A 19397-nucleotide genomic window follows, 5' to 3' on the forward strand; every position below is an offset into this window, starting at 1 on the left:
TTTGAATAATTTTTGAGAAAACAATTTCTTGAAAAATAAGTTTGTGGGATTCTTCCTGATAGGCAAAATTATTAATCTTGATTCTCCAGGTACTAAAGTCTACTATATATTCAAAAACTTGCTTTTAGCACAAACTTCAGAGACATGACATGGTTAAGATTACCACACAGTATTTTTTTTGTTGTAGACAACAAAGTAAGATAACTTCTACGTGCCTTTCTATAGAATGTAAGTGAAAAATATTTTTCTTTCAGGACAAAAATTGATTTCTTTCCTATCAATTTCAAACAATCTCATTTTAAAAAGTGAGTGTAATTTGACACACCTTTATCTCAAGGTTCCAATTCCTGAAAAGGAAAGCACCTGGACCAGTCTATGTAATATGGACTTTGACCGTTTTGTATTTTAATTGCTTGCTATAGTTTATTAATGCTTATATAACTGGTTTAAAGGTAAGAGATTTTATACAGAGAATTACACCTGACCATAGATCCAAATCCAGTCCTTCTCTGTCTATAGTTAATACTATTGGCATCACCAGAATGGTTTTCAAATCAGCAGTTGTGAAACAGAAATTTATCAGGAAACGCTGATGTTAACCATGCTAAAGTACAGAATTATAATTATTTTTGTTTCTTCGAAATGAACCATCTTCCTCCTGAACATGTGCATGCAACACCCCTGCTCCCCCAGTGCATGTGTGGACATCCCCACGCCCCAATTTGGGCCTCCCTGAAGCCTCCTGGGACCAAAAATATGTGTGCAACCCTCTGTCTCCCACGCATGTACATCTCCCGTATGTGCAGCAGAAACCTGAAAATTAGCTGGCCGGAGGGAGGCACGCATACATGTATGGTAGAGCTGAGCTGGGCAACAGCTCGCGTGCCTACAGAGAGGGCTCCGCGTGCCACCTGTGCAGTGGTGGGTTCTGGATTCCGGTACGGTTGGAACGGCCCCAGTGTCACCCACATGGATGTGCGCAGGGCACGCATGTGGCGTACTTCCCTGCGATGCTTCCGCAAGCCTCTGCGACGCTCCAGCTGCTCGGCAGAGCGTCACACAGGTGCCGTAAGCACCATGCATGTTCACCGAAGTGCCAAAGGCTTAAAGCACAGGTAAGGAGCTCAGGCAGGTGGGTGGGCCCTCCGGAGCACTGTACTGGAATGGTACCCAGTGCTCCGGGCAGGCTCCAGTATGCCAGTACCGGGGCATACCGCCTGCAACCCACCACTGCTCCTGTGGTATGTATGCCATATGTTTGCCATCATGGCCCTAGCTGATACAGTTATGTCCATACAATGCCCCACAATTTGAGAATGCATTTGCTATCAAGAGATGGTTAGATGTGGATCGCTTTGATTTATATGCATTTGTTTTAGGTTGTGGTTGTATATACGATACTGCCCCACTAACCAACTAACCACCTTTTAGCCTAGCAGATTGTTCCAATTCAAGTTCTCTGTTATTTTGAGGTAGTGTTTACAGAAAAAAAAGCAAGCAAATGAATCGAGTTAAAAGAATACAAGAGCCTGCACCACTGATTCTGAGAATAATTATAATTTCATGACTATGGAGAGTTTTCTGCCAGTATCCACGAAACTACTCCCTCCTGTTCTGAATTAATTTCTCTGCTCAGGAGAGAAATAATTAATAATGGAAATGCGTAACATAAAGGCTGTAAATGTTTTTTTTTAAAGCCTATCCTAGTTGACTAATATCTGCATGAATCATAGTTTTCCATAGGCAGGTGCTAATCCAAGAAAGACCTGGGAAGGGGTTAATAGGTGGACTTTTACCTTGGAGCAGCTGACTTGCCAGTTAATTATCCCAGAGGCCTGTTCTTCCTCCTCCTGGTTGAGCTAGGGAGCAGGAACACCGGAAAAAGTTCAGACAGAAGTCAAGGCTTGGCAGATTTTTTTATTTTTATTTTTTTGTATTTTTGTATCTTGATAACATTTAGAGTCCAGGAAAAAGGGGAAAAAAAGTGACGTCTGGATTTTGATTACCTACAACATGAAAACTTTACTTTAGAGTTAGGTGGAAGGGAGGTCTGTCATAAAATTTTGGAACTTAGAAAAGTTGTAGTGAGATTTTGTTTTGTTTCCTTGTTTTTATTTTTGTAGCCTTTTCTGATCGTTTTAAACCTGCCCCTCTGGCATGAATTTGATTAAGCCTCGTATTTTGCTGGGCTGGTTGTAAACTACGAGTATGGTTTGATTGCTGCAAATTTAGTTCACATGAAAAAATGGATATATACTTACTTTCTCTTGCTGTTTCTACATGAATATTGTAGTTGGATTTATTAAGAGAATAATCAAAGACAAGAGAGGAACTCCAAGAAAAGGTAAGTGAATAAATTGGTTCTCTAGAGGGTTTATTTTTTTTTAAAAAACCCAGCAACTGTCCTCAGGCCTAGCGAAGGACAGTTGTATGGAGAAGTTAAAGTTGTAACTCATCAATCTGGGAACATTACATTGAGAAAGGCACCATTTAAATACGTCCACAAGGAAGCCTCAGGGCAAAGTTTAATGTGCTCCTTATTGAAATCCTTTGAAAGTATTTCTTATTTGAAATATGTATTTCTAAGGAATTGGGGACAATAACAGAATAACCTATCCATTTAATTGGTAATGCAGGCTTGACCAAGCTAGAGAACAAGAGGAAGGAACTGTATGGACACAAATATGTTTAAGTTAGGTCAGTTGCAAACCTAGTGGTGGAATGAATGCAACATGCTGGCTAGTGTGAGATAGTTTTAACATATTGTGTGAATCCAGGGCATTTGTTCAGTTTATGGTTTATGATATTCAGCAGACTCAATAACCAAGTCAAGCATGTTGCAATGCCCATGATAGGGAGATGCCCATTGAGTGTTGCAATATAGAGATGGATATGTGGTCATTGGTTTTGGTTCTTAGATCAAGGACTAAGGGTGACATGATAGCAGTGTTCCAATATTTCAGGGGTTACCACAAGGAAGAGGGAGTCAAGCTATTCTCCAAAGCACCTGAGGGTAGGACAAGAAGCAATGGGTGGAAACTAATCAAGGAGAGAAGCATCTTAGAACTAAGGAGAAATTTCTTGATAGTTAGAACAATTAATCGGTGGAACAACTTGCCTCCAGAACTTGTGAATGTTCCAACACTGGATGTTTTTAAGGAGATGTCGGATAACCATTTCTCTGAAGAGGTGTAGGGATTCCTGTCTAAATTGGGTTGGACTAGAAGACCTCCAAGGTCCCTTCCAACTCTGCTATTCTATTCTAAAGTCCCTGATTTGCTTCTGTTTATGAATTTAGGAAAGTATCTAGTATTATAACCCATGGCTCACTTTAGCTGAATCTTATCCAAGCAGGTTTGATTTGAAATTTCAGGCAGCTTAGTAGTATATTCAATGCTACCCTAAATACTAATAAAATGGAGGCCTTTTGAAAGTAAGTACTTTGCTTTACAACTTTTCTGTTCACCTCAAATCCACCTCAGATAGAGATAATTTCCCTGATTGCATTGGCCAAATCTTTTCCTACTCTGGTAGGATATGCCCCACCTGAGCCTGATTAGGATTGTTTTCAGGAGAACTGGAGAAGATGGAAGAGATCAGCCCTGCATAAAGGATGGCTACTTAACAATTTTTAATATAAGACTAGCTAGATTCACAATCCATGTTGCAGTTAAACTTGGACTGGCACTAGGAAGATGGAGGTTCAAATGCACTTCCAGCCATTGAAACCGACTTGGTGTCTTTGGACCATTAGTACTGCCTGAGCCCAACCTACCTTACAGAGGAGATGTTCTGGGAGAAGACTAGAATTCAAGCTCCTGAGGGAAGGCAGGGTGGAAATCAAAGGAATAATCAAATACAAATGCACTAAGCCAAACATGGTGTTGGCAATACTACTTGGTATGTGTATCATGAGATTTGGGATTAAAGTGGACATAATGTAATGACTGATGAAGTCACCAATGGAGTTGCTATTTTTCTATTATGAGTCATGATGGGAGGTCATTCCTAGAGAAAGGAGGTTGACCGCCAAACACAGACTTTGCTTCTGTCAAGTAATATTGCAAGTCATTCAGTTTAGCAAGACAACTGGTAGGGAAATGGTTATCATTATTTATTCATCACATTTCTACAAAGCTCATTTCATCTAAGTCAGGGGTGTCAAACCAAAGGCCCAGAGACTGGATTCGGCCCATGTGGTGCTTAAATCTGGCCCATGGGGCCGCCCTAAAAACAGCAAAGGACCGGCTCGCGGTGCCTCTGCCAGCAAAAATGGAGCTTGGGAGGCCCACCCTCCCAAGCTCCGCTTTCGCTGGCAGAGGGTTGCAGGAAACCATTGCAACCGAAAACAGAGCTAGGGATCCCGTTTTCACTGGCAGAGTCCTCGGGGCGCTACAGGTGCTCCCCACACGAGTGATGTCGAGCTGGTTACACCTATCCTGGCCATGCCCACCCCATCTCCCCAAGTCCAAACACAACCCTGATGCAGCCCTCAATGAAATCGAGTTTGACACCCCTGACCTAAGCGACACTGACAGTTTACAGTAGAAATATATAATATTAAAGCATAAATAAGAACAAGTTAATTTTAAAAAGTGTTAAGATATTAAAAGCTAAAGGATCAAAATGTTAAAAAGGTTGAGAGAACCTCATCATGACACCAACAATGCCCAAGCTTCCATATTATTTTTGACCCACATCCTAATTGCCAAAGCCAGGTCTTAGCACTGTTTCTGAAGGCCAGAAGTATGGGGCCCTGTCTTATCTCTGGGGGTAAGAGATGAGCAGGGTAGGGACAATGACAGAGAAAGGTTTTCACCTGGATACCACCAGTTCAAATTCTTTGACTAATTGTATCCACAACATATCCTCCCTGCCTAACTGGATGGGATGGGACAATGTAAAGACAATTCCTCAGGTAATAGCAATAGCACTTAGACTTATATACCACTTCACAGTGCTTTACAGCCCTCTTTATGAGGTTTTAAGAGTCAGCCTATTGCCTCCAACAATCTGAGTCCTCATTTTGCCAACCTCAGAAGGATGGAAGGCGGAGTCAACCTTGAGCCTGGTGAGATTCAAATTGCCAAATTGCAGTCAGCTGGCAGTCAGCAGAAGCAGCCTGCAGTACTGCATTCTAACCGCTCCTCCACAATGGCTCTTGGTCAGACATGAAATGCTCTAATCTCTTCACTACCTTTGTAGGCGCAGAGCATCTGTGATGATGTCTGGGCAGGTGGGCGGAGCCTCCTGCCACCGCCACTACCGGTTTGCCCGAACCGGGGCAAACGGCATAATACCACCCCTGCTCTTGGTTGAGTAACTTGATAACTTGGTTGTATGTATGCCATTTTATAGATTACAGCCTGAAAGTAGTCACTATTTCTTGAACTTGAAATCAGAGGCCTTAAAAATGTATGGGATGCTACTTTCTTTGACTTATTTAAATTCATTTATTCATTCCCTGTATAAAATGAAACAAACAAAAAATGTTAGCAAGTTGTGAAATTTATGTAGTTGCTTACCAAGCACATCTAAATTCTATTAAAGTAACCAAAATATTTTGACAATCCCCAAGGCATGTTACAACTTGTGAGCACCGCTAATTTTTTGGGGAAAAAAGTTGAAAATTTTTGACATGCCCTACCATATCCTATTGATTTTGCCTGTCAACAGAATCTACAACAAAGTCTAACATAGAAAAATTACCTTTGCTCTAAAATTGTGAATCGGCAAAAATATACTGCACTGCCTAGATTTTTCTTATTATTGAGTAGGGAAATTTTGTGCAAGGACTTTGATTATAGGATGTGCTAACCCATGATTTCCTAAATCATAGGATAGTCAAGATAACTTCATTTTCTGGGTTTGCATAACACACTGAATTGTAGCCTGATGACATGGTTTTGCTTTGACTATCATTCTAGGCTGCCATGTTGTTGTTAAAGGTGGTGTCCATATCTGCAATTACTTTCTCTTTGCATGGTTGGTCTCTTCCTGCCCACACAGACCTCAATATTTTGCAACTCATCCTGGAGGGAGCTAAGACCATAACTTGATGGCACATATAAATTTGCCGCCCTGGCATAAAAAAAATGAAGGAATGAACACTACAGTTATATTAAAGTGTCATGGTGGAACAATGGTTAGAATGCAGCACTGCAGGTCTAACTCACTGCTCATTCTAAGAGTTTGATTCTCACCAGGTCAGAGTTGACTCAGCCTTCCATCCTTTTGAAGTTTTAAAATGAAGACCCAGATTGTTGGGGAAAATATGTTGACATTTGTAAATGGCTTAGAGAGGGCTGTAAAGCGGTGTGAAGTGGTATATAAATCTAAGTGCTATTGCTATTAATGTTCTGTTCATTTACTGAATGAGATGGTTCTGTGTAAGCAGATTTGATGGAAATTCGAGGTTATTTAAGAAAGGGGCAAAGTCTGGAATCTCTTACATGGAAGATAAAAGTTTAACCTGGTTCGATAAGACCTATTTTCCTGGATTTCCTTTACGGATTAGGACAGGGATTTGAAAAAAGATATTAGCCAGCTTTAAGGAAAATTTGAAATGCAATCTATTTTAAGCAATTTATTTTTAAAACATCAAGAGAGTTGCTTCCAAAGGTTGCGGATGCACCAACGCTGGAGGTTTTTAAGAAGAGATTGAACTGAAATGGTATAGAATTCCCTGCTTGAGAAGGGGGTTGGACTAGAAGCCCTCCAAAGTCCCTTCCAACTTTGTTATTGTTTTAAGAGCAGTGGTATCTCCCAAGTCATGTGCATCCTATTTGTGGATTCAGTTTTTGTTGTGCCTACAAAACAACCCGCTGCTACTAGATGTATTACAACAATAGGCTCCTATACAGAAGGACTTAACTGGAGGACATTGAATGTCTACCTCTTTGTCTCAGGGTAAAATGTGACTTAATTGATTTCCCTCCTTTGTTTTTATGTCCTTGCTGACATGCCTGATTTGTTCTTTTTCAGAAGATGCCTGGTGCCAGAATTCATATCTGACTCTCCTAGCGAATGCCAATGGTCATGCTGTTTGATTCCATTGTCAGAGTAGAGTTCATCTGGTATTGGCTGGATGAAAATGGCAAGTGGATTGAGTACGGCCAAAAGGTAAACTTTTATCTGCTGCTGCATCAGACCTAGGATGTTGTCATTGCTGCTTCAAACAGCTTGAATTTTGCTACACAAATGTATTAGCTGGGTTCACACTGCAACCATTTATAATGCAAAGCCATTTGACTGGACTACTGCAATGCGCTCTACATGGGGCAGCCCTTGAAGAGCATTCAGAGACTTCAGCTTATCCAGAATGCAGCCGCACGAGCGATTGTGGGTGCACCTTGGTACACCCACGTCACACCTATCCTCCGCGAGCTGCACTGGCTGCCTATTGGTCTCCGGATACGCTTCAAGGTGCTAGTCGTCACTTATAAAGCCCTTCATGGTATTGGACCTGGGTACTTGAGGGACCGCCTGCTGCCAATCACTTCCAATAGACCGATCAGATCCCACAGATTAGGCCTCCTCCGAATTCCATCCGCCGGCCAATGCTGACTGGCTACCACCCGGAGGAGGGCCTTCTCTGTGGCTGCTCCGGCCCTCTGGAACGGGCTCCCCGTGGAGATTCGGACCCTCACCACCCTTACGGCTTTCCGCAAAGCCCTTAAAACCTGGTTGTTCTGACAGGCCTGGGGCTGACGAGTTCCCCGCCCCCGCTCGAATAGTGTGGTTGTTGAGTGTTTTAAAATTGTTGTAGTTGTTTGTCCGTTGTTTTTTCCCCTCCTGTTTGTATTCCCCCCCCCCCCTTACTTGGTTTGTGAGCCGCCCTGAGTCCCTCTGGGAATAGGGTGGCATAGAAATGCAATAAATCAAATCAAATCAAATCAAATTCGTTTGTTTTTGGCTTAGTGTGCTGCACAGAGTGGACTTTGTGAATTGAGACACTGTGAGCTCAGATGTTAATATTCATAAGCTCAGCTTATTAAAACATGGTAAAGCAAACTATAGGGATGCGGTGACTCAGTGGCAAAGACGCTGAGCTTGTTGATCAGAAATGTCGGCAGTTCGGCGGTTCGAATCCCTAGCGCCGCATAACAAGGTGAGCTCCCGTTACTTGTCCCAGCTTCTGCCAACCTGGCAGTTCGAAAGCATGTAAAAATGCAAGTAGAAAAATAGGGACCACCTTTGACAGGAAGGTAACAGCATTCCGTGCACATTCGGTGTTTAGCCATGCCAGTCACATGACCACAGAGATGTCTTCGGACAGTGCTGGCTCTTTGGCTTTGAAACAGAGATGAGCAGCGCCCCCTAGAATTGGGAATGAGTAGCACGTATATGCAAGGGGAACATTTACCTTTACCTTAAAACAAACTATTGCTGAATATAATAACTGAACGTGATCATTTTCTGCTGCTCTAGGCATCACTACAGAGCAGCATCTGTGCCCGAGTCTTGAATATTGCTTGTCCCTCCTTTAGAGAATGGATGGTAGAGCTAAATACAGGCAGTTCTTGACTTGCAACAGTTCATTTTGTGACCATTCAAAGTTACAACTGCATTAAAAAAAAAGTGACTTGTGATCATTTTTTTACACTTATGCCTATTGCAGCCTCCTGATGGTCACACGATCAAAATTCAGACAACTGACAACTGACTCATATTTACGGCGGTTGTATTGTCCTGGGGACGTGGGATCCCGTTTTGCAACCCTGGGACAAGCAAAGTCAACAGGGGAGCCACTTAACAGCCATGTTACTGATTTAATAGCTGCAGTGATTCGCTTAACAACTGTGGCGAGAAGAAAGGTGGTAAAAGGGGCAAAATTCACTTAACAACTGTCTCACTCAGCAACAGAAATTTTGGGCTCAATTGTGGCCATAAGTCAATTGTTTAGCAATTGCAAACAACTGACCAGAAATTCAGTTGTTAAGTGAATTGATCTCTAAGGGAAACGGCAACTGTGCTTTTGAGACGTGGAAAAGTTGTACATGTGAATATTGGTCGTAAAATAATTTTTTTCTTCACCATCATAACTGAGAGAGTTGATGAAGAAGGACTACTGTAATGCAACTTCCTATTTTGTGTTTTGCTCTCCAATGTGTTCAAACACAATGACCAAAGTTAATCTACTCATTTCATCTCTTTCCCTTCGGTCTCTGTTTTCCTACCCTATTTTTTCTTTCTTTCTATTTTGCAGAACTCTAAGCACTGTGCTGCTGCCTCAATTTCATCCTCTGAATTGGAGGCTACTTTCCTAACTGACTGCAGAGGAGGTGTATTTTTCCAGGCTGGGACTCAGCTGTATACATTGAATTTTCAAGGTAATTTTTAGCAATAATAGTTTGGTATGTGACAATGACTGCTAACTGGTTCCCCCTGTGAATGTATATCAAGATGGCGGCTACAACTCACATGATGAGGGATGGAACTTTCATCACGCTGTTGAGGCTACCATCTTGATTTTTTTAAAAAAGTCCTGGAGAACCGGTAGTGGAAATTTTGAGTAGTTTGGAGAACCGGCAAATACCACCTCTGGCTGGCCCCAGAATTAGGTGGGAATGGAGATTTTTCAGTATCCTTCCCTCCGGAGTGGTGTGGGAATGGAGATTTTGCGGTATCCTTCCCCCAGGAGTGGGGTAGGAATGGAGATTTTGCAGTATCCTTCCCCTGGAGTGGATTGGGAATGGAGATTTTGCAATATCCTTCCCCTGGAGTGGTGAGGGAATGGAGATTTTGCAATATCCTTCCCCTGAAGTGGTGAGGGAATGGAGATTTTGCAATATCCTTCCCCTGAAGTGGTGAGGGAATGGAGATTTTGCAATATCCTTCCCCCAGGAGTGGTGAGGAAATGGAGATTTTGCAGTATCCTTCCCCCAGGAGTGGTGAGGGAATAGAGATTTTGCAATATCCTTCCCCCAGGAGTGCGGTGGGAATGGAGCTTTTGCAGTATCCTTCCCCTGCCACACCAACCAAGCCACGCCCACAGAACCAGTAGTAAAAAAAATGAATTTCACCACTGCCCTGCAGCCAACCCTGTTGCTTACATGAACATTATTAGCCTAATTTATTCAAATTGACAAATGAAAAAAAATGCAAGTAGGCAAAACAATTTCCATTTAAGATTTCCGAGTAGTACTGAGGGTTTAAAAAAACCTTTCTGAACAAATATCTACCTTTGCCAGTAATAGGCATTTTCTTGATAGATCATTCATTTAACAAATTTAATCATGAAATATTTTGTTCATTCAGAGTCCTTGGGGTATAATTTGTCTCTTCTTGATAATATTTTAGTAAGATTAAATTTCTATGAGACAGTTCTGACAGATTCTTGTATCTTGCCTTATTTTTAAATATTACTAAACCCGACACTGCCAGTTGTAGAATAGCACAGTGTTTTTTAGGAAGCAAAGATGGGTGTTCCTCTTGGTTGTTCTTTGGAAGTTTCTGATTTCCAAATATAAGGCTTCTCTCCATTATATTGAGAATCAGACGTAAATCTGGCCAAGTGCATCAAATATAGTCCTGTACTCTTTTCTGCATAGTCCACAAAGCTTTATCAGCAGCCCAAGAGTAGCAGCCTACAATGCCTTGCATTTGAGTTAGCAATAGCACTTACACTTATATACCACTTTATAGTACTTTACAGCCCCTTCTAAGCGGTTATAGAGTAGCCTATTGCCCCCAACAATCTGGGTCCTCATTTTACCCACCTCAGAAGGATGGAAGGCTGAGTCAACCTTGATCCTTGTGGGATTTGAACTACCAAATTACAGGTAGCCGTTAGTTAGCAGAAGTAACCTGTAGTACTGCACTCTAACCACTGCGTCACCGAGGCTCAGTTTATGCCAGCATTCCAAGTATCATGCAGAATTAAATCAGAGTCCAAGGCAGAGCTATCCTTAAAGTTCCAATTTAATAAGACAGACATGTTGGCAACGGTTGTGGACTCCCAATTCTGGAAGTTACATAGGATTCCCACCCAGTTGAAAGTTCATGATCGTGTTCCCACACCCACAAATCCATCACATGGTCCAATCTTCTTCTTCCATGCTGGCATCTCCACCTATCTGGTTCCGGTCAGGTGCAGAGGGGCGGAGACAAAAGATGACCTTGGGCTTCTAGAAAAGAATGACAACAACATATTCCACAATTCTACTCCTTTCTATTCCCCCCTCCCAACTACTACACTAATGAAACAGCATAATGAAATAAGAGAGAGTGTGGCAGGCCAAAGATCCTAAAAAGGAATATAACTGCAGGTCTGACAGTTTAATTGATAAGTGAATTAATTCTTACCAGAGGTGAATTATTTGACAGTGTGTTTTGCTGTTTCCTTCAAGAGATGGTTCAGAGAAATGTGTTCTACCAAACACAGAGGAGAGTCTGCAGATGGCCTCGACTTGTATTTTTTGGAGGTAGACGCAAAATTGAGAAGAGGTAATTAATATTTTTCACAAACTCATTTATAGGTAGTCCTTGGCTTACAACCACAATGGAGTCCAAAGTTTCTGTTTGTAAGGGAGGCAGTTGTTAAGGGAGTTTTGCCCCAGGTTGTCACCGTTCTTGCCACAGTTGTTAAGTGAATCACGGCCATTGTTAAGTTAGTAACACAATTGTAAAGTGAATCTGACTTTGCAACTGACTTTGCTTGTCCAAAGGTCACAAAAGGGGATCATCACCCCGGGATACATAACCATCATAAATATCAACCAGTTGCCAAGCATCCAGATTTGGATTCCTTTCCCCTTCTCCCAATTTCAACTCAGCCACTTCAGTAATTTCACAGTGACACTAGCCACAGTCCAGGTGATCCTTGGGCAGGTGCTATCCTCATACTTCAGACCTCTCTCCCAAACCACATAATATTGTGCGACAAAAAAATAGCAATTACCATATTTTTGGAGTATAAGACGCACCTTTCCCCCCAAAAAAGAGAGTGAAAATCTGGGTCTTATACACTGAATACAGCATTTTTAGCCTCCCGAACCCTGCTCTCTTCTCAAAAATGGACGTTCATAGGCTTTGGGAAGCTTGCAAAGTGCTCCTGGGGGCTAGGGAGGGCAAAAATGAGCAAAAAACGCTTTTGTCCCCTCAGCCCTCAAGAACACTCTACAAGCCTCCCAAAGCCTATGCATGCCCTGTTTTTTGGTCAGGTCTGGCTGTGAGGTTTGTTCAGGTGCCGGCTCTTTGCATCTGGCTCCCAGCTGGCGTTCCCTTACTTCAACTTCCACCATGGCTTGGAAAGGAGAGTAGATGGTGTCGACATAAATTGCCAAGCTGTCACTTACGGCTTCCTCTGTGGATCTCTTCCTCCATCTTCCCTTCACCCTGCCCGGGCTCAGTTCGATGCTGGGGCTCAGGACCCTGGACAGCACCCCAAAATTTGGGGTAGCTGGTAGAGTTCTTTAGAAGAGATTTGGGTTAATGTCAGGGTTCCAAGTAACACCCATAACGAAAGAAGACTTTGAGACTTGAGTTTCTTCAAAGTTCCCTTTTATTAGAGATGTCATATTGGCACATCTGGGAAAATATGAATCTGAAAGTTTCCAAGTTTTCCCCACCCAAGTGAAAGTTCAAGACCCTGCCCAGCACCCACATGTCCATCACATGATCCAATCAGGTAACTCTCCAATCAGGTAACTCTCCAATCAGGTAACACTCCAAACCAGGAGTTACCTCCCTGTCATCTCATTGCAGCTGTAGGGCCAGTCGACCTTGACTTTCTGAGCAAGAACGTTATTATGGCTACATATCACCCACACTCTGTATAATCCCCCCTCCCATTTTCCCATAGTAGAAAATGTGGCAGGCCAGAAATCCAAAAGGTAAAAGATGACTTCCAGGTCTGATAAAAGTGATGAGATTAGGAATAGCTTTCCAGTTCTAGTAGCTTTCAATAACTTGTGAAAGGGCTTTTTTTTCTCTTTTAATGACCCCATAATCCCTTGGATCAGGGTGGAGTCGGGGCAATTGAATGGAGCTGAGTGTTTACTGGCCAGATGCCCTTCCTGTCGCCAGTGTAGAGTTCGTAGCTGGTATTTACTCATTGTGTCCGGAGAGAGAAATATCTGCCGTTACCTAGGATTGAACTCACAGTCTCCTGATTGTGAGGCAAGAGCTCCACCTCTAGGCCACTGCACCACTCTGGGAAAGGCTAAATACAGTTGGAAAAATTAGTTTGAGGAACTAACACCATTTTTCTTGACCTGGTACCAGAGGTGGTATTCAGCAGGTTCTGACAGCGGAAATTTTGAGTAGTTTGGAGAACTGGTAAATATCAGCTCTGACTGCCCCTGCCCCCATCTATTCTCTGCCTCCTGAGTCCCAGCTGATCAGGAGGAAATGGGGATTTTGCAGTAACCTTCCCCTGGAGTGGGAAGGGAATGGAGATTTTATGTGTCAGGTTTCCGAAAGATGCCCTAATTGATTCATGAACCTCGACCCAACTTTCAAAAGAAAACTAGTTATTTATTAGGAGCACCATTCGGCAAGACTTTATCCTTTTCCTAGAGTGGAGTGAATCCTACATTTTTGAATCCCACCACTGCCTGATACCCTTCAGAGAGTTAGATCAGGGGTCCCCAAACCCCGGGCCATGGACCCGCACCAGGTCACAGCATGCCAGAAACCTGGCCACGCAAACAAAAAAAGCCCATCTGTAGGATGCAGGCAGCACACAAAATCACACCCCCTCCGGTCTGCAGAAAAGCCTCTCTCTGCGGAACTGGTCCCTGATGCCCAAAAGGTTGGGGGCCACTGAGTTAGATTACTGTTTTCATCACTTCCAGCCACATGAATATTTTAGCCAAAAAACTGCAAAGATTACTGAATTGGGGAGGTCTGCTCCAAAATAGAAAGAGAAAATTGGAAATTAAGTGAGACAGTAATGCTCTTTATTTCTTTATTTCCACAGTAATGCTCTTTGTTTATTTCCCATGTGCAGCTGCCGTTTTGAATCTTCTTTTCCCTTCCACTTGTTTCCTTCAACCTGGGATCAGTCAGCCCTTCCTGACGTAGGCTATAAGGTATTCTGTTTTATCTGACCATAGTAACACCCTCTGTTCCTGCCCTCATTAAAAAAACATCTTCTGTGTGCAGTTGGGTGACTTCCTTCCCTTTTTCTTTTATGTCTTTTCATCCCCACCCCTGAACACAACTTGGTATGTTCTTCCAGGTTTGTGCCACCCTGCTTCCTAAAACTTTCTCCCAAGTTCATAGGGGATCAAATGCAGTTTGTTGGGGATCAGCATTTCCTTTTGCTCCTGGCCATTTGACCATTGCTGTAATGTTGACCGAAGTCATTCTTTACAACATTTCTAGGGGGAAGATATTAGCCAACAATAAAAATACTGTTTGGTGGTATGGTTGGTTCATAAACCTTTCTAAGAGCCCTGGTAGCACAGTGGTGAAAGTGCAGTATTGCAGGCAAACTCTGCCCATTGCTTGGAGTTCAATCCTGACAGGGCTCAAGGTTGATTCAGCCTTCCATCCTTCTGAGGTCGGTAAAATGAGGACCCCAATTGTTAGGGGAAATATGCAAAAAATGCTTCTGTGTTGCTCAGAGAATACTGTTAAGTGCTATGGGGTGATATATAAGTCTAAATTCTACTGCTGTTCCCTATGCCCCTGTAAGTGCCTAGAGATGATACCCAAACCTTCTTACCTCTGACCTATGTCATATAAAAGCCACATAGTTTGAAATAGTCCAACATTTTTTTTTGAAATTAGCTTTTAGGTGGCTTGAAAGATACCGTATTTTTCGGAGTGTAAGATGTACCTGTTTCCCTCAAAAAAGGGAGTTAAAGCACAAATGAAAGATGATACTAACTTTCTTTTACTTTATCGTAGAATATGCTTGTTAAAGATTTATACCCTGTATTTGCTCTGGGAAGACGGGGGGGGGGGGAGGTTGGGAGGGGTTTGGGCGGGGAGGGTGGGGGAGGGGAGGTAAATATTTGTAAAAGCTTTTTTAAAATTTTCAATTAAAAAAGGGCGGCTAAAAATCTGGGTGCATCTTATACACGGAATACAGCATTTTTTGCCTCCTGAAACACCGCCCCCTTCACCAAAATGGCCGTGCATAACTTTTAGGAAGCTTTCAGAGAGCTCCTGGGGGCTGGGGAAGGCAGAAATGAGCAAAGAATGGGCTGTTTTTGCTCCTTTTGGACCCCAGTCCCCAGGAGCACTCTATAAGCCTCCTAAAGGCTACCCATGCCCTTTTTTTGACAACAAATGGGCCTGTTTTCATGAAACCCTGCCCCTTCACCAAAATGGCCATGCATAACTTTTAGGAGGCTTTCAGCGAGCTCCTGGGGACTGGGGAGGGCAGAAATGAGCAAAAAACCAGCAGTTATATATATATATATATATAATATATAATATATAATATATAATATATAATATAATATATAATATATAATATATATATATAATATATATATAATATATAATATATAATATATAATATATAATATATAATATATAATATAATATATAATATATAATATATAATATATAATATATAATATATAATATATATATATATATATATAATAATATATAATAATATATAATAATATATAATATATATATATATATATATATATATATATATATATATATATATATATATATATATATATATATATATATATATATATATATATATATATATATATATATATGGTGAGGCCATTGTTTATAAAGTATAGTGGTTAGTTTCACTTATTGTGAAAAATAGGTTATAGCTACTTAGTCCAATGTCTAAACCCAACTATAATTATTTTTAAAGAAATTTATTCTGCTCATAATTTATTTGATCTACATGGGTTGTGTTATAAGCCTCCATTTTGACCTGAAAGGGACAAATATAGAAAGAATGAAAAATATTTATAGATCAAAAGGAACTAAAAGATTCATTCCCTATGGCTCTGATCTTGTTCCTAGCTGGTAGAGGTCTCTAATTCTTCAGAAGAGTATCATGAAATCAAGATGATTTTTGAGAAGACAATGGAAGATTGCATTATACATAGACTTCAAAGAGTTCAGAATCCTTCTCTCTGGCAAGTCTTTCAGTGGTTTGTATTGGATTTTAATTTTCCTCCTGGGGAGTCAAAATCATGGTATAATAATTGGATCCAGTACTGTATCTGGAACTGATCTTCTGTGTTCTCTATTGAGCATTAGTACTGTTGTGAATTTATTTTTGTGTGATCGTATACCAGATCTATCTGGTTATGAATAATCTGTGACTTATAAGCAAAAAGTCGGAAGGGATCTTGGACATCATGTAAACCAGACTTTTCTAACCTGATCTGTTTGATCTACTCTCATTTAGACTTAGATCAATGCTGCCTTACCACATCTTTGAAGAATTCTAGCACATCTCCAATATGCTAGCAAATGAATTACATCATTCATGCATATCCATTGCTACTGAATGATAGCCCAACCTAATAGATCTGGGAAAAATAAATTTAGTACTTTGCTTGGGAAAGCTACATTAAATTGGGGCAATAAATTTAGATTAGTAAATTTAGCTTAAGTGTTCTTAGATCCTTTTGTGATATGTATTTGTATTTTATTAGTTTGTCAAACATTTACAAGATAGCAGGTATAAATGTAAACATGGACATGAACGAAAGAAATGAATACAAACAAATGGGGACAGTAGGACTTGAAAATGTCTTTCAAGTTGGAAAAGAGAAGTGATTTAAATTTTTCTTGACCTCATGTATAACTTGAAGTAGTTTGTTTCTAGGCAAAAAGAACAGATGAAGAAGTTGAATAGAGGAAAGGAAATTGATGAACGACTCTTGTTTCATGGCACTAGCACATCACACCTGCATGACATCTGTGGACAAAACTTTGACTGGAGAATTTGTGGCACACATGGAACACTATATGGAAAAGGTACTAGAGAGTTGGGGAAAAAGTAGTGAATTCTGGAAGAGCTAAATATTCCCTACCTTGACAGTTAGAAGTAATTTGCAAGATTTGAAGAAATCTGAGTTGCAGCATCTTCAAGTATTGTTTTTCTATCCATTTCCCAAATGTATGCATTTATGTCCTGACTTTTATTTGAGAGCTCAAACCTGCAGAGGTGGGAAGCCTTCCCTAATTTTATTCCCACAATAACCCTGTTCAACTGAAAGGTAATGGCTGGACCTAAATCACTGAAATAAACCTCTTAGTCCAGTGGAAGTGTGAACTTCCAAGTCCTTAACCTCTACACAACCACACTGAGTTTGAATTACAAATTATGCTATCAGGCAAGTTCATGTGCGAGAATAGAATAGAATAGAGTAACAGAGTTGGAAGGGACCTTGGAGGTCTTCTAGTCCAACACTACATCACTTCAGACAAATGGTTATCCAACATCTTCTGAAAAACTTCCAGTGTTGGAGCATTCACAACTTCTGGAGGCAGGTTGAGATATATAGTTGCAGTTTTGAATTCTTTGGTACAGTTTGCCACCTAATGATTTTCCATATATGCATACTCAGACTCTCTTTGGCACACACTGAACCTACTGATACATCCCTATTTGTGTTAGATTGTTATTTGTGAAGATTGTGTTATTGGACTACATAAAAAAAGGCCTTACTTTTGGACACTGGAAGTAAAAGGAGCCATCAAACACATTGGTGAATGTGTTATTTTGGGAAACGGGGGATCTCTAGTGTTGCTGAATCTGAGTATCCAGCAGTCCCAGCCAGCACAGCCAAAGGGATGTTGGGAATTGTAGTTTAGTAACATTTGAAACCTTGAACAATATATAGTAATTTTTTTTTTTTACAAAGGGTTTGGTTTTTAAAATGTGTTTTCTTGTAGGAAGCTATTTTGCCAGAGATGCCTGCTATTCCCACGCATACTGCAACTCGAAGAAACAAGCAAAGACCATGTTCGTAGCTAGAGTTCTGGTTGGAGACTATGTCCAAGGAGAAGCTTCTTATGTCCGCCCACCTCCTAGACCTAACCAATCAAGCAGCTTCTATGACAGCTGCGTGGACGATGTTCTGAATCCTTCTATTTTTGTCATCTTTGAGAAGCATCAGGTATACCCAGCCTACGTTGTTGAGTATGAGGAGTTATCCCATTGTGTGATCATGTAAAGCCATCAATTTTTTGTTTTTGTTTTCATGACGGTTCCTTTCTTTTTATATGTATATATAAATTTAAAATATTTCTTACTTAAAAGATGTCTGTGATTCTTTATTTTCATCTCTTGGAGGTAAAAGAAAGAAGACAAATCCTCTTTTGAATACTTTGTTCTGTGGTTTCATCAACACCAGCAACAATTTATTATGAATAATAAGGGAACCTGGGGCTTCTTGTTGTCATAAGTAAATCTTTTCTGAACATGCGATGTGTGTATATACTGATGGGGCTGCGTGCACAAATATGCACACAAACATTTACAAGGCCCTTTCATTTAAGATGCTGAACTCCCTTTAATCATGAAATAATAGCACAGCAGCTACACCTCTTTATGGTGCATAGCAAAATGAATGCTTTCTGAATAGCAATCGGATCTCTTCCATAATCCAGCCAATCGGTGCAACCATGATGTCTGTTGTGGAGCTCTTTTTGAAAAAGTCTGCTATGCTGTAGCTACTTGTTAAGAAATGGAGGGCTGCTTCAATTGGCTAACAGTAGAGGGCAGCAAGAGGATAAGTAAGAGATTCAACAAATCTTCCTTGAAGTCTCAGGAAGTTTGGTAATTTTTACATGATTGTGGATTAATAAAGGTGATATGATTGCAAATGCATAATACTAGTCTGGATTAATAAAGTTTAGAAGATATTAGGGCAGCAGATCTGGCTGGCATAAATCAACACACCTTATTAGCTCTTTCCTATAATCTAATGGCCACCTAATGAGAAGGAAGGACTCACTGGAGAAGAGCCTAATGCTGGGAAAGATTGTGGGCAAAAGAAGAAGGGGATGATGGAGAACGAGGTGGCAGGATGGAGTCACCAAAGCAGTAGCCATGAGCTTAAATGGACCCTGGGGGATGGTAGAGGACAGGAAGGCCTGGAGGAACGTTGTCCATGGGGTCATGAGGGATCGGACATGACTTTGCAAACAACAACAATCTAATGATATAGCCACAATTTTTGCAACTCGGAAAAAGATTCAGTTGAGAAGGAGCAGGTTTGGAGTCCCATAAAAGACGTTTGAAAAATGGCTTGGCTTATATTGCATCTTGCATGAAAAACCACCTATAAATCTTTAGGATATCTTCCACCCATTTCTTGTTAAAGAGATGTTGTATTCCAATGTTTCTGAACCTTGGGCACTTGAAGATGTGTGGACTTCCAATTCTCAGAATGCTGGCTCTTGAAATCCACACATCTTCAAGTGGCCAAGGTTCAGAAACACTT

General features: G+C 41.0%; 1 protein-coding gene across 4 annotated transcripts; it reads left to right on the forward strand.

The window, feature by feature from the left end:
• Positions 1–1833: 1833 nt before the first annotated feature.
• Positions 1834–18217, forward strand: LOC116511770 (protein mono-ADP-ribosyltransferase PARP12-like). Of its 4 annotated transcripts, none has more exons than XM_032221955.1 (8): positions 1834–2344; positions 6985–7122; positions 9209–9332; positions 11352–11448; positions 13925–14036; positions 15958–16073; positions 16772–16923; positions 17845–18214. In XM_032221955.1, exons 2-8 carry the CDS (start codon positions 7027–7029, stop codon positions 18123–18125), a joined length of 978 nt encoding a protein of 325 aa, XP_032077846.1. In that variant the 5' UTR covers positions 1834–2344; positions 6985–7026; the 3' UTR covers positions 18126–18214. The 4 variants fall into 4 exon arrangements, with proteins under 4 accessions (XP_032077846.1, XP_032077845.1, XP_032077847.1 ...); XM_032221954.1 differs by having other exon boundaries at positions 15958–16088; positions 17845–18212; XM_032221956.1 differs by having other exon boundaries at positions 13955–14036; positions 15958–16088; positions 17845–18209.
• The last annotated feature ends 1180 nt before the right edge of the window (positions 18218–19397 follow it).

This window comes from Thamnophis elegans, chromosome 7 (assembly GCF_009769535.1).
Source record: "Thamnophis elegans isolate rThaEle1 chromosome 7, rThaEle1.pri, whole genome shotgun sequence".
Taxonomy (NCBI): Eukaryota; Metazoa; Chordata; class Lepidosauria; order Squamata; family Colubridae; genus Thamnophis; species Thamnophis elegans.